At 32.9% G+C, this 15,659-nt stretch overlaps 1 protein-coding gene across 1 annotated transcript in view; it reads right to left on the bottom strand.

Annotated features, from left to right (window-relative positions):
• The window catches only part of LOC106646135 (proton channel OtopLc), a 92,633-nt gene that overhangs the window by 15,707 nt on the left and 61,267 nt on the right, over positions 1 to 15,659 (bottom strand). The window contains exons 2-3 of the mRNA XM_089597778.1: positions 7,251 to 7,331; positions 4,846 to 5,025 (exon numbers count right to left, since the gene is read on the bottom strand). Of these exons, the coding sequence (XP_089453904.1) occupies positions 4,846 to 5,025; positions 7,251 to 7,331 (261 nt within the window). The remainder of the gene's footprint in view (positions 1 to 4,845; positions 5,026 to 7,250; positions 7,332 to 15,659) is intronic.

Genomic DNA, 15,659 nt, shown 5'->3' with positions numbered 1-15,659 from the left:
GAGGTTAAAAGGCGGAAAAATATCTTGTTGAACTCTGTAGTATTTAGTTGTCTATGATGAAAATAGTAGTTTTCGTCAGATAAGTGCCATCGTCTCTGGGGCTACTTTTCGGGCCAAGGGACGTAATAGCCACGGAGCAAAGGCGCTTATGTGGCAAATTCTGTTTCTCCTACCAAGGGCAAACTATCCTCTCAAAAATGCTTGAGCGTTTTATGAAAAAAATTTTATATTAAACAGAAAATTTATTTACTAGGATGTATTTTCATCAGTGGATATTATAGATGAGGAAAAAGCAAATATTAAATAATGTTTACTTTTTTTTTATTTATTAACATATAAATAACAAGAACTAAAAAGAACAATAATACACTACAAAGAGTATCTGCACTACCTACTTACACATTGGTACGTACATATGTTTAACAATACGTTCATGTGTATTACTTTCTCTGTCTCTCTGTCTATTTTTGGATACCTGTCCGTACTGCATGGTTGCGCACGTGCGCGAATTTGTTAGCTCTTTACTAAAAAATGGGTTAAGATGGAGTTTTAATAAACACAGTTGGAAGACCCCAGGAAAACTTTGCGTTCTGGTATTTATATTTTAAATTAATTCTGTTCACAAAGAAGAAGTTTAAAAAAAAAAGGTATAAAAATAATACTAATTCTAATATTAATTTATCATTTTCTACAATCGCAAAATATTAGGTAAAACAATGAATAAGATCTACCTGTATAAGTACATTAGAGAGAGAGAGAGAGAGAGAAAGAGTGAGCGCAACAGCAGAAGATCAATGGCTCTCTCTATCTCACTTACTCTTAATACAGGTACTGCCAAAATGCCTTTTTCATTTTTTTTCTCATTATTTTGCGTTTGTTGAAACGAAATTCACGTTAATCATTTATAGAAAATTGCCCGACACGCTGATACTTTTATTTTTTCTGTACGTCAAACCGTTCTGAGATTATAAGCAAAACGAACATTAAAACACGATTTTAACATTATTAGACCATTTAGTAATAAGAACAGAGATCGGATCAGCGTTTTGCGTAGCCCGTAAAATTTGAAAAATTCTATATTGTTTATTAAAAGTATATTAAAAATTAAAAAAAAACATATTGTATATAATATGTTATACTTAGCGGCCCCCCGTCTCGGCTTCGCCCGAGACTTACTAAATGGAACTCCGTAGTGGTTGACATGTAATATGAAACGTTTTCTGTTAAAAATTTTACATTTATTCCTGACACTTTTTACAACAATAATCTTTCTATCAAAAACATATTTGTTTGCAATCCATACGGTTTATTTGGTGAAATAATAAGCTGTAAAAATTAAATTAAAAATGTAATTATGCTGAAAAGTAAAGTCTTTTAGTCGACGAATAATGTTTTCGAAAATGGTAGTAAAAATGTATTTGTTGGCAAGTTAGTTTAGACTTAGGTGGCCCTTAAAAGAACCGATGAGATTGAAGGATAAGTAGTGAACGTAAATACTTTCTGAGACGCTCCGGCCTATTATAACGGCACTTATTTAATTCTGTTGCAGGTAGCTTCGATTTTATGTCGACGCTACCTATCGGATCCTACTAAACTAAAGTGAACATAAAAAGTGACAACAAAAGCTGGCGTATTTTTGCAAAACTCTGAGCTTATTTATTGCTATTGTTATTAAATTGTTCGAGATAAAGACCATACTAAAACCATCTAGGAAGTGTCAAGAATCGGTATGCAAAATTTCAGCAAAATCGGTTCAGTAGTTTTCGCGATTAGCGATTACAACAGTTTTAGCGACTTTGCTTTATATATTAGTAAGATAAGATAAGATAAGATATACGTACATGTGTATGTGCTATTTATACAATACATATGTGATATTTAATTTTATATTATAGTGCTCTACGTCCGCCTCCTGTAATGAGGACACTACTATGGGCACTTGGCACTTGGGAAAGGGACAAGAAACGGGATTGGAGGGGGTTAGGCGGAAATTAGGCAATTATGCTGCTAGGAGGTCGCCTAAATCCTCCTCGAGGAGCATTGCGTGGTGAAAAAGCACATGTGAAAAATCACAGAGGTACTTGCCTGAAAAGTCGTACTGGCCGGGAATCGAACCACGGTCTCCCGCGTGCCAATCCATGATACAAAAAAGCTATATATGCACGACAATACAGTGGTAGTGACCGTATATACATAAATTGTTTGGTAGTAGTAGTATGATTCCAACGTATACCTTTTTTTTTTTTTTTTTTTTTATATTATAGTGCTCTACGTCCGGCTCCTTCAATAAGGGCACTACTATGGGCACTTAGCACTTTGGAGAAGGAAGGGAAGAGGGATGGGAGGCCTGCCATTACTGGGAGGGAGGTAGGGGGAAATTAGGCAATTATGCTGCGAGGAGGTCGCCTAAACCCTCCTCAAGGAGCATTGCGTGGTGAAAAAGCACATATGAAAAATCACAGAGGTACTTGCCCGATAAGTCGCACTGGCCGGGAATCGAACCACGGTCTCCCGCGTGTCAATCCACGACCTAGCCGACTGAGCCACCGCGCGCTCAGCCAACGTATACCTATTCCAGGGTTTATACGTATCTTATGTTCCGATATCTTTCCTAGTTATTTTCCGTCATAACTACCATCCTATTACCTCACGCATGCGAGTCTTTCATGCGTGCGCCTTGCAAAGTTTTCCTCAGAGGACTCGGTCATCCATCCTTTTGGATACTATTTATGGAGTGCAGCGATTGTCTCAAGCACACCCCAGGTATTATCAAGTTTAATGGAAAGATATTTTTCTAATAAAGCATCTAACTCGCTGTACAGACCTTTTTATAACCAGCAGTGACTTTACCTGATGAGCTGGCTAGGTGTTTAGCTTTCCTTCGCAAAGAAAGCCCTTGGAGGTCCAGACATCACCATGAAAAATCCACTATTTGTTTTAAAATTCGTATAAGTGGTGTTTCGGCATACTAGATACTCATTTCATCGGAAAAGACCAAGAAAAAATTTCGATAATTTTTGACGGGATTTAACCCCACGACCCCTCGAGTATCTCCGGCTAGGGGGCTAGCACGCTATAACCACGAAGCCATCGAAGCTTTCGTATGTACATATATTTAGATATACAATTTCTACCACGTGTATATTAACGCCCCGAGCGAAGACTATGCCCTAATTGGCCCTGAACGAAAACTATGCCTTTTCGACGTCCCGGGCGGAGACTATGCCCATTTTTTTCGAGTCCAGGCGAAGAGTATGCCCTTTTCTTAAGCCCAGACGAAATTTATGCCCTTTTTTCTAGTTCAGACGAAAACTATGCCCTTTTCTTAAGCCCAGACAAAATTTATGCCCTTTTTTCTAGTTCAGACGAAAACTATGCCCTTTTTTGGCCCCCAACGAAGACTATGCCCGTTTTTTTCGTGCCTGGACGAAGACTATGCCCTTTGTTCTAGTCCAGACGAAAACTATGCCATTTTTTCTAAGTCTGGGCTAAAATGTCTTTTTCTCGCGTCCAGACGAAAATTTAATTCAAAAACACCCTCATATTATTTACTAACCCCTATACTAGCTACTAGTACGCTGGAAGAAGCTCACGAATACGAAGCGTCTGAAAACGATTTAACATTCTCGGATTTCTCGATACTTGTGTACATATTTATATCGATATAAGTTTTATCTTCACATCGAGATTCATGTGTACGTGAATCTACAGACGTCTTTGTAAAAAAACAACACGTAATCATTATTCTTAGCAGGTCTAACGGCTTCAGTATTTGGAGTTTTGGTAAGTGTTTGAAAAAAGGAGTTTTTGAGCTTTTTTCAAACGATTTCGTGAATTGTACATAACAATAACTGTAATTAATTTAAACTTGCTAATGTATTCTCGTGTTAAAAAATACTTTGTAATCTAAATATTCATGTCTTGCAAACATTAATTAATAAAAAAAAGTTTACTTTTTTCTCAATTTTCTTACGAATATTATATTTTATTATATCACGAATTGTACAAATTTTATTAATTTTTTAACTTCAAGTTACAATAATTATATTAGTTACTTATTATAATCAACAAAAATGTAGAAAAGAAATTAAATTTGAAAATATAACATAAAAGAATCTTTCACATTCATTAATTGCAAATTACCATGCTTATAAAACGATTCCTGAGTTTGTATTATTATTTACAATTATTTATGTAAATGTAAACAACGACCACTATATAAGTATATTTGACTATATATCTAATTACAAACACATATGTAAGGTGAGCTTAAATGAATAGTACTACATCCGGGCTCCCGAACAAATCAATATCTTCGTCCAGACTCGGAAAAAATGTAATAGTCTTCACGCGGACTAGAAAAAAAGGGCATAGTTTTCGTCCAGACTCGAGAAAAGGGCATAGTCTTTGTCCGAACTCCCGAAAAGGGCATAGTCTTCGCCCGGGGCGTCGATATGTATAGAGAGACAGAACGAGGTCCCAGTGGTGGGATGAACGGATACGGAGGAACGGACCAGATTTTTCGTTGTATATTTCTCCTCACGTGGCTGTTCACTGCCCACTATAAGATGTTTCACATCAAAAGAGGTCGTTGGCCGGAAAATACGTTTTGAAGTTATCAAACGTTAATCTCATTCGATATTTTATAGTAATCTGATAAAAATTAAAATTTGTATCCTAATGACCTGGCATGCAAATTCTGCTTAAAAAATATTGCACGAAGATTATACATCATCTGCTTAAAAATTAATCATTATTTACAGATATGTGCCAAAAAAGACTCTTTTGTTGTTAGGAAAATAAACCGAATACCATCGGAGGGAAAAAAAATTTGACTGCCCTCACCCGAGCAGAGCCCTCCGATGATTTATAACGGCATTCAACGAGATACTTTGTCTCCGTGGCTGGTGCTGCTGCTGCAACCTGCTTTCCTCAAGTAAATCGTCTGATGGACTCTGCTGCCGAGAAACAGCTCGGCTTACTGAATTGCTGCTGGTAGAAGCGTTAGGTGTGTTTTGATCGGACCTAAGTTTAGAAAGCTCAATTTTATTATGCTAGAAAATTTTTCAGTTTGTCGTTATGTTTTAACGAAAGATTTATAAAAATTAAGTATAATGTGAAATCGTATGCTCAAGAAAAATAATTGACCTTTTTCTTTGATTATTAAATATTTATTAAATTAGTATTGAACGTACATATGAAAACGTTGTAGATACATTTTTTTTGTACCATCTAAATTATTTTAATTTTTTACGCATAGCTAGAAAGACCTTGTGAGTAAAAAAAATGTAAGAACCTATAATTACTGAAACGTTCTAATGAACAAACCATAATGTTTATCATTTATCTTAGTGGTAAATGTAAGGTACAAAATTCAATAAGAGTTCCTTCAACACATTTTTGATTTTAATTTTAATTAATCATCCGATAAAATATTCTTGAATGCTATATTAATAATTGTTTATCGTATCATCAGAGAACATGACGTTAGAAAATGTTAACATCATTGGGGTTGGGTGAGAAAATATTTTTATTACATGTAAAAAATATTAAAAATGTGTTGTTGTTTTTTAACGTTAAAAAATTGCAAAGTATAGAGAGTATAAAAGCAATAAAATTTTTTTCTCGTTAACCTTTCACTAGTTTTGCCATGGAATATGAATTCGACTCTTAATTCATTTAGAATTATTAAAAGTGTTGTAAATGAGGTTTAAAAATAAAACAAATGTATAAGAGCTTTACAGATAGAACAATTCTATAAGATGATTCGAATTAATTTATTATAAAAAAAAGATACGTACATAAAATAATCTGTGTAGTATAAATTAGAATTGTATGGCTTTGTCTATTTTCTTGAATTTAATATAATAATCAATGGGGACAAGCTATTGAGTTTTGTTTTAAAAAGAAATAAGTGAACATTTTCAAAATTTTTTTTATTAAAAAAATTGGATTCTCTGAATCCGATGTTGTTCCCTGCCGTCATTAATTTACACACTACAGTTATCAATTTAATCATAAGAAAAAGTATACAATATAGCTCCACCAAAACCAAAATAAAAAGTTTAATTTATTCGGACGTGCTGAATGCAAATTTAAAATCAGTTTTACCCATAACATAAAGTTTTTTTTATGATATTTAAATGAAGGCCAAAAACAACATTTACTCTAAAATACTTAAAAAATAATTTTAAATGTTTCAAGAAACCAGATAACCCCTTCTACACGTTTTTGGTCGCTGAGTCCGAATCTAATGTCTTTTTACCCTTTAAAATAAGGATTGTTTCTTCATAACTTCAAAATAGAGGTTACGAAACAACATTTACTGTATAACATGTTAAAAAATTTAAAGTTTCAAGTGGTCTTTGGCCTTCATTTTGAGGTTATTAAGTAATCCTTATACTAAAGGGTATAATAGTGATCAGATTCGAGTTCAGCGATCAAAAAAACGTGTCAAGAGACTGTCTGGTTTCTTCAAGTATTTAAAAAACATTTTTTGAAGTATTATAGAGTCAATCTTATTCTTAGCTTTTATTTCGAGGTTATGAAAAAAACCTTACGTGACAGAGTAAAACGGAATTAGGATTCGCTTTTAGTATGACCGATTTTATATAGTAAGGTCAGCACCATGTAAACAGATTTTTGATTTTTTTTGTAGAGCTGTGTAATACACCACATTTCATTACAAATGCAAAATATAAACTAAACAACACAATATTTTTTGACAAATTTAATATTTTTTTGTTAAACTTTATGATTTCTTATACACAATCCCTTGAAAAATGTAGTTTTTTTATATAACATAGTTACATGAAACATGTAAAACATGATTGAATTGTACGTAAAAATTTTTTTAAAGAAAATAAATTAACACTCAGCTTAATAGTTTACGTTTTGGTATGCTGAATTAAATTTTCTAGTACATTTTTAGTTTTTAGAAATAGTACTCCGAGTTACTTACGAAATAAATACTATACATATATATATATATATATATATATATATATATATATATATATATACTTGTACAAAAATAATTTAAAAACTTGAATTAAAAGTGAACCACTAAATAAAATAAAATGAAAAAGTAAAAACTAAATACAAAAATTATTTCCTGTAAACACGATAATTATGTTTAAAAATTGCAAAAAGAATCACAAACTTTTCAGATCGGTACAATATACTATCTTGTCTTTTTTCACTAAAAAACCCACAAAACAGTTTATTTCAAAACGTAGAGCTCAACTTACGTGACCACTGTTCCATTTAACATTTTCAACTGCTTGAGAAACGTGGTAAGGTCGACAGCGAAGTAATCGTCCTCTTCACTCCTGTAGGAGATTTTCAAACTTTTTGAGTCACAAATTACGTTTGTTTCATAATTATTTCCACTTTGTCTATTTAAAATTTGGCCGCTTTATCAATCCTCTTAGTACTTAAACGATAATGAACAAAAAGTTATCAATGAGAAGTTTACTATATCTTTATGTGAGAAGAAAAGTAGTTTGAGCATAGCTCCTGTTTAAATTTTTTTTAAAATATTTTTTTGTAGTATTTTATTTTTTACTAATAATGGCAAAATCACTTTTTATGGTTTTTATCGGAAATCGATATTTAAAGTAAATTTTCAGGGTATATGAATTCGAAAAATTGTACATTTGTTCATGTGTCAGAAATGAAGTACATGTTTTAAAAATATTGCTACAAAAATTATTTGATGATTCAGGAACGTACGATGTAGAAATCATGCAAATGGAAGCGTGGAAAAACAAGAGTGAGCACCGTATTTCAATAATTTATTAAAATCTCGCTGACGAGCTATTCTAAAAAATTCATACGAATAATCATGAAAAAAACAAGCGAAAATTGTTGTAGTGCATTCATTACGATAAAAGTTCTGAAAAACAATAACAAAATAATTGATGCGTAACAGCGTCAAAAGTAATTTCAAATAAAATGTTGAGAAAAAAAGGAAAAACATTGTACCCAGACTTGAGAATCGAATATGTTTTTTAATACTTTGCGTTATAAATTTTTTCTAAATATGTGCTAAATAATTATTTTATTAAATTTCATTACGTATTTCATGTACACTTTTTTTTAGCAAAAAACGTGTTTTTAATTTTTAAGAAAAATTAAGAATAATCGCCAATAAATTTTAAACTACAATACTTTACATGAAATTTTATCTTTTCTTAAGCTGCATCACACTATTTTATACTCAAAAAATTATCATCAAGTATTTTCTACCTATTAGTATAAAAAAAATTTCTGCAGCGGACAACAATTAAATTTCCAGCAAATAATTTTATTTCGAAGTATTTAAAAGTATAAAAAACAAAATCAACGATCCAAAAAAAACACTAGGACATTTATGTGTACGCAATGAATCTTTCGATACAATAAAAAATAAGTTAGCTGTAAAAAATCATGCCCAGAATAAAAAATAAATCAAGTGCTGACGATCCGGATTCCAGTATAAATAATATTCCCTCAAAAAAAAACACACACAAGCTCAGGGTTAAAATTCACCCAAGAGCCAACGATCATTGTCCAAATCACCGTCGCGGAACTCGAAAAGTCGACTGAGTATAAAAACTGGAAGGCAAGCGTGGCCTATCGTTTTTTTTACCGTTTCGACTTTCATGCACAGAAAATTCAGGAGACGACGAATAAAAATAATAATAACATGTAGGTACACGTAGTACGGGCGAGCCAATGAAGTTGGAGGAATTGGCACCGCGTGAAAATTAACGCGCTGTCGATTGACACGCCGGGAAATGAGCGTGTGTACGATGTGTGCACACACACGTGAACGTGGCCTCGACAGGGCGTGATTGCTTTTCGAATTTCGACAGCGTAGTGTGTATTTCCCGGTCCAGCACGCGCTTATGTTTTATATGTGTTTTTTTGCTCTTTGATTAAGATCGATGATGCGCACATGTGACGAATGTTTGCGGCAAAGTTTTGTTTTATATTTTGTAACCATCTTTTGATGCTCGGCTGTCCAGTTTGGAATTCACGTGCTTGTCAAATGAATATTGTAAGTGAGAATTAATTTGTGTGTGTATGTAAAAAAAAGATATTGGTGTGTATGCTTTTTTTTAGGAAAAAAAGATAAATATATAAACAAATGTAGATTTTTTCGTTATCAATGCTGTACAGAGTCTTATAAAAAAATATTTCTTGCTAGCCTGGTATGACCTATAAACTCTATATTTTTGTTCAAGCTCATAAATGACTGTCTTTTTCGCAATAATGGAGTTGATCGACAAAAAAGTATAACATAAATGTATGATAATTTGTCATATGTAGTTGTCTTAAAAATATGATATATTCTGGGTACTTCAAAATTATCATTATGATGATGATCATTATCATTTATTACTGCTTATAATTTTATCCAGCAAAAATGATTGTTTGTAGGAAAAGAACAGATTCAGATAAAGCAGGGGTCAAGTAAGTATTTAAATATTTGTTTGTAAATTTTCATTTAAACTTTGTAATCAAAAAATACTTAGTACTATTAGCTACTGAAAAAGAGTTGTTAAATGCTTTATTACTACTAGTAATAAATAAAATATTGTTAACTAAAAGTAAAACATGAAATTTTCGTGAAAAGGTTTTATTTAGAAGTGTTTAATAATATATAAAACAGTCTTACCTAAGTCTAAACATAGTCAATGATGTTTATAGGTAAGGTACTTTCATCATAAATAAAAATACTTTTGAATGAAGCTCTTTATCTGTAATACAATTTGCTGGAGATGATTATTATCTGATCAAAACTTTTAGGAAGTGATCACAAATTTTACGATGACAATATCAAATTAGTTTATTATTCATGATAAGAAAAAGGAAAAAAAACAAACGTACAATACGATTAAAATTAATAAAGTAAATGAGATCCCGAATTATTTGAAGTCCAAATAATTATAGAAACAAAAATCATTAACACTATTGACATTGCTTATAACTGTATATATTTATGTTATTCTAAACTGTGTTATAAAAGTAAAAGAAAAAATGTTGAAATGTAAAAAACTCACTGTGTTTTAAACGCAGTTCAAGTAATTAATTTGCTATACATAATTTTACGTTCCAGTATAAACATTGAAAAAAAAAGAACTCAAACCTTTGCTGCTCATTTTTGGTGTGTTATTTTAAGTACACTGAAATATTTCAATCTCAATGATTCTTTACGTATGAAAAAATTACTCACATAGATATTTGACATCAAAAATATTATAAAAAAAGAAGAGTCGAAAATAGTTTTTGTCAACAGTTCACCAAGCCTCTCCATGCCAACCTCGTTGAGAATGCAAATTTCAACAATAAAAAGTGCAGTACATGCAGAACTTAGTTCCAGTCCAAATAATCCCTAAAGAAACACGCAAACCTTCACACGCACATACATAAAATAAAGGGAGCGGTGGCTTTCGATGTTGCATTAGCGTGAATCAATAATCATGCCACATGTGTATTATATACACCGGCACATGTACGCCTACACAGAAACACCAAATGGAAGTACGACTGACTCTTTCGGCCAAATTTTGTACCCATGCATATATTTTATGTGTGATAACGTAAAGGGAGTATACGAAAATAATTTTTTTAAGACTTATAAAGAAGAATGGACTAGTCATTCCTTTTAATAGATGACTTTTGAGATATAGGTTGTAGTTTCGGATTATTGCTCTGATATAGTAAGAGGAAACTCAAGCACAAGAGACCATTCGGTAGAAACTTAGAAGTAGCGCGCTAAGAGCCCTAATTGTTGTGGCAGCAATTCCGAGTGTTTGGTCGTGCGTCTATGTACTGTTCTCCTTTACAATTTCTTGTTTTTCTCACGTTTCTCTTCCGATGACGAGGAAAATCACGCGTGGCATGTGTATGATATTTTTATTAACGATGCTTTGTTTTCGCATCCACTATACTCATCGGTCACACGATTCCATCAAAGTCCAGCGATGTTTTTTCCTGATAAATTTATCAAGCTGTATAATATCGACACACCTTACTGTTTTTTTTTTCTTTTTTTTTTGTGTTATCTCAATAAAAAAGCTTGGTGATAAATGAAAAGCTGCTTTTCGAGATCACATGTTATTCATAAGTTTCCTGAACTTTAGAATTGAGGTACGTGCACACTAAAATATCTGTCTGTATGCATAGGTCTGTTTGAATGTGAATAATCAGTCATGTTACAGAACTTTTTCAATGACTTATTAGTATAAAAGAAGAATTTTTTTTCACCTTTTTCTACTAATTTTTTAGAGAAAGTCTTTTTTTATATTCATCAGTTTTAAAGGTATTTATATCACAAAACCAAAAAGATCATGAAAGTTTCTAAAAATTAATGTAATGGTAGAAAAAAATTTTCTTTAGATGTTTATAAAAGTGTGTATAGAAAAGTGTAAATACTTACGTCTTAGCGTTACTTTCACAGATTGTGAAAAAATATAGGCAAATTTTTTTCTTTTTGGAAGCCACCATAAAATGACGAATTATCTGTTTCCTTGCATTTTTAGCAAAGGCATTAAATAGAAAGGTATGATAAGAAGAAAATAGATAAGGTGACACATAGTATTCTAAATCTAATATGATTCTCGCCAAATATAATGGATTATCTGTTTCTCCAAAGCCTTTTCGATATTTTGGGATTTAATTATAATTAAATTTTATGAAAGGATTTTATCACGCTAAAATAGTGGTGAAAAAAGAACTTGCTGTTACAAGAGTAAAAGGTGTGAAAAGTATTTAGAGCTTGTAAAGGTATTTATTGAACTAGTAGACAAACTAAGAAAAAAAATTTCCTTTGAGTCACCTATTTTAAACTTTAAAATAATCAAAAAACCCCAAGCTTTCACTTACAGCTACATACAGGTACTTCAGAAAAATTATTGTTATCGAATACGTCTTAAAAATAATACGTAAGATCCGATTTTGAAGATTTTCCAAACTTTTTTAAAATAAAAGAATGTAATAAAAAATTACACAATAACCAACGTATTCAACAGATGATGATCAAATTTGTTTAACTTCTCAACAGTCAAAATCAACTATGATGTTTGTAATAAAAAACACACCGTATTCCTTAAAAATTAAATCAATGAAAACCAACTTTGGCAGAATCGAAGGACAAACAATATGCCATCAAAATGAACCTACATCATTTCGCGACCCAAGAGCCAATAAACTAAACAGTTTCAACTGCTCATTCAGCATCACCCTGTGAAGTAAAACTATGAAAAAAATCACTCGAGTGCACACCCGTTATATTTTAGAAAATTCCGTCTCCGCACCTCGCTGTCGCGTACATAAAATGCCCACGTGCGCGTAATACCCTCTTCGATTCCGCCTATTACGTATAGGTACACCTGAATCTCCAATGCAAATCTCTCGCAGCGGCGGACTCCGTATACCTGCACGAAAATCAATACAAGAGAGGCAGAGAGCCAAAGTCACCGGCTCATCTTTGCTGGTCCACAATCCAGAGGCGACGCCTGTACTCGTAAATACACACATACCCACACCTTGCAACCGGTTCGAAAACGTACCCTAGTATGGTTTATCGGCGCAATGAAGGCAGATTTTCCGCGCAGTCGACGGGGCAAAGGGAGGGAGGCCGGCTGGACCGGAAGTGCCCGGATATGAGTTTCCGCTTCTGACGATTCGCCAGAGGGAGAGGAGGGCCACGTACGAAATCGAATGACCGACTCGATCGACCTTTTACACTTCTGATTTGGATTTGATGGCTCGTGCATGGATCTAGTTTGTGTTTTATTTGTGTACAACCTTTTGTTTCTTTCATCATGTAATTCAATCCAAGTACTTTTGTACCGGTAGCTTCCAGATTTGGTGATTACTTGGGATAACGTTGACAGTGTACCAATGACATACTTTAGGGGTGGATTGATTCCATTTTAAAATTTTACCAAATGAACTTGGCACGTACTCGTCGCAGAACTTGATGAAGAGCTTACAAGCATCATAGTTCTCTTATTAAAATAATAAAATAAGAACAATAATCAAACTTGTAAGAGTTAAGAAAAGAGTTTCTCAGAGTTTCTGCTTATATATGAAACTGGTGCCAATCGAGTTACAATGGCTGACCCCAACTGATGAAAAGTAAAAACGATACACTGCTGTAAAACGCGCAAAAAAAAAAGTATGACCACTAGAACTCTCAAAAAGGCTTTACAAAATAGCTTGTGTATTAAATGGAGAAAAAAAAAATTGGTTGTATTGAAAAAAGAGTCACGCAAAAGCCGTCCCATAGATCACGATAAAAATATTTTCCCAACGACCTACCCGCGAATATATATCCATACGCGCCGAATACACAATACGTATATTCATATATACTCGTCCGCGTATTTACACGACAGTAGGCGCAATCGGACGAAGCGCAGCAATTGCTCCCTCGCCCCTTTTAACATACCCGTAGATATGTGCTCACCTGTATACGTGCACACATATATACACATTCCCGCTCCGCATCGGCTCGTCCCGTTCATAAAGTGAATTTCACCACTGAATTGAGCGCAGAAGGCGTCTATTGCGATATTCCCTGCGTCTGTTTCTCTCCTCTCCCTCTTTCGTTCGTTCGTTTCGGATTTTCCTCGCGCTCCGATGAAATGGCTCATACACCCGTCCATACCCCGTCTTCGTTATTCCAAAGGCTATTGAATCATGCACGCGTATGGATAATACGTGCGCACACTCTGGCGTGCTGCTCGGTCTTTTATTTACAGCTTCTCGTTTTGTGACATTCGATCTCTGCTCTGTTTCGTCGGATACGACGTAACTTGATCATATTTTTTTTTTTTTTTTTTTTTTTTTTTTAACTATTTTCTAATTTTCTATTTTCTAATTAACTGTGTTAATCTAACACAGTTGATCTCCGTGGTGGGACAATGTTTGCGTGTTGTAAATAACTCATTGGAACTTGAGTCCCCTTCGGGTGAAACAATGCAATGTCATCCATTGAAATAAACAATGGGAATTTTAAGGTGTGAGGCTGATTTTTGACGTAATGGAAATTATATACTATCTACTAAGCATTACCTTGCATACGAGTCACAAAATTTAGGCAACCTTTCAAGTACAAGCATGCAAATACCGAGTCTTAAAGTTGTTACTTTTGATACGTGTAACGTGATTTTTACCAAGCATACAAGGAAAAAAAAAGTTTCAACAATTAATTGTAAACTTTAGTTACTGTTCTTTAAATATAAGACAGTATATTGTAAGTAAAACCAAGAAGTACATGAAAAATATCAAGTAGGATTGTTAGGTAATACACTAAGTTTGTTCAGCTTATTTGAAAAACAAAGCAGTTATCAACTGCAAATTCAACTGATTATGATTTAAATCTCAAAATGTCATTTGTAACTAACCCTTAGGGATAAGTAACAACCAATGAGAAACTGTAAAATTTTCGTTGTTAAAAAAATTAATTTTGTTCACGTTCAGTAAATGATGTTCAAAAAGTGGAGAAAAATTCACTCTCCGTATTTTTTACTTCAGAGAATCCATGCAAAGCGGAGTAGGGAAAAAAAAAGAAAGGACGACGAAGGAGCCAATAATAATGTCATATAAATGCATGACTTTGAAAGTAGCTCGATTTTCTACTCATACCAAAGTTAATCCAATCAAGTTATTGCTTTGAAAGAGGATGCAAAAGTAGTAATACTCAAAATAAATACTAAAAATACTGACGACCTAGGTGACTCCAAATGCCAGAAGATCATTGTAAATTTTTTTTCGTTCAACATTGTAATGAGGTATACATACCTTACCTTAGAAATTTTTTACGCTTGTTCTTAAGTTGCCTTTCCGTCTGTCGGTGTTGGTATAGACAAAATGACAGAAATATTCATTATCAATGATGATGCATCGTCAACGCATTACAATAAGGTTATTATCTGAATCAGTACTCGCATATTTAAAATTTTAGATTTTAAATATGGATCAGGTTATGTGACTAACTCCTTTCCACTGTGTTACCTCACTTGTCTGTTACTACTTAACTGCATTAAATATCACATTGCAGGCGTTTGTCATATTTTTACATACTCTGCACACCGTTGCAAAGAAAAAAATTGTACTGTTGTTCTAACAAAGGTTGGCAGAATAAGTTTTACTTTGGTATAAGAACAAAAATTAGTTTTATTTTTTATTCATGAAATGGTCCACAAAAAAAAGTTATACCGTAGAGCTCCGTAGACAAATTTTATCAATTCAGAATCTAAAATATTAATTTCGCTATACCTTCAGTAGCTCTGCGATTAAAATGGAGTTTTGTACCTTAGCAAGGTTTCGTAAATGTGAATTAACTTGCAAAACTGTTTTAAAATATTTTTTTGGTAAAAAAAACTCTAATCTGATTTTCGAACTCCTTCAAGATTACAGCAAAACAATCGATTTCTTTTTTTTTCTAAATTATCTACAAAGTTTTTTTCGTTTTTCTCCTGTTAATAAAAATACAATGGTTATTTTAAAAAATTTAATAGCTTGCTAATGAGTGTGCTGGCGTTGCCTCCGAAACGAAGAAACTTGACTCGAAACGATATCGAAATTCTTTTCTGGGATTTTTTGATAAGAAGAGCAGTATTTAAGATTCTAAAGAATCATTCATTCACTTTTGAAGGTGA

This window comes from Copidosoma floridanum, unplaced genomic scaffold (assembly GCF_036245765.1).
Source record: "Copidosoma floridanum isolate Cflo_tuat_1 unplaced genomic scaffold, Cflo_Japanese_pri ptg000035l, whole genome shotgun sequence".
NCBI classification, from domain to species: Eukaryota; Metazoa; Arthropoda; class Insecta; order Hymenoptera; family Encyrtidae; genus Copidosoma; species Copidosoma floridanum.
Note: the sequence above shows the minus strand (reverse complement) of the source record. Positions and strands in the feature narration are given on the sequence as shown.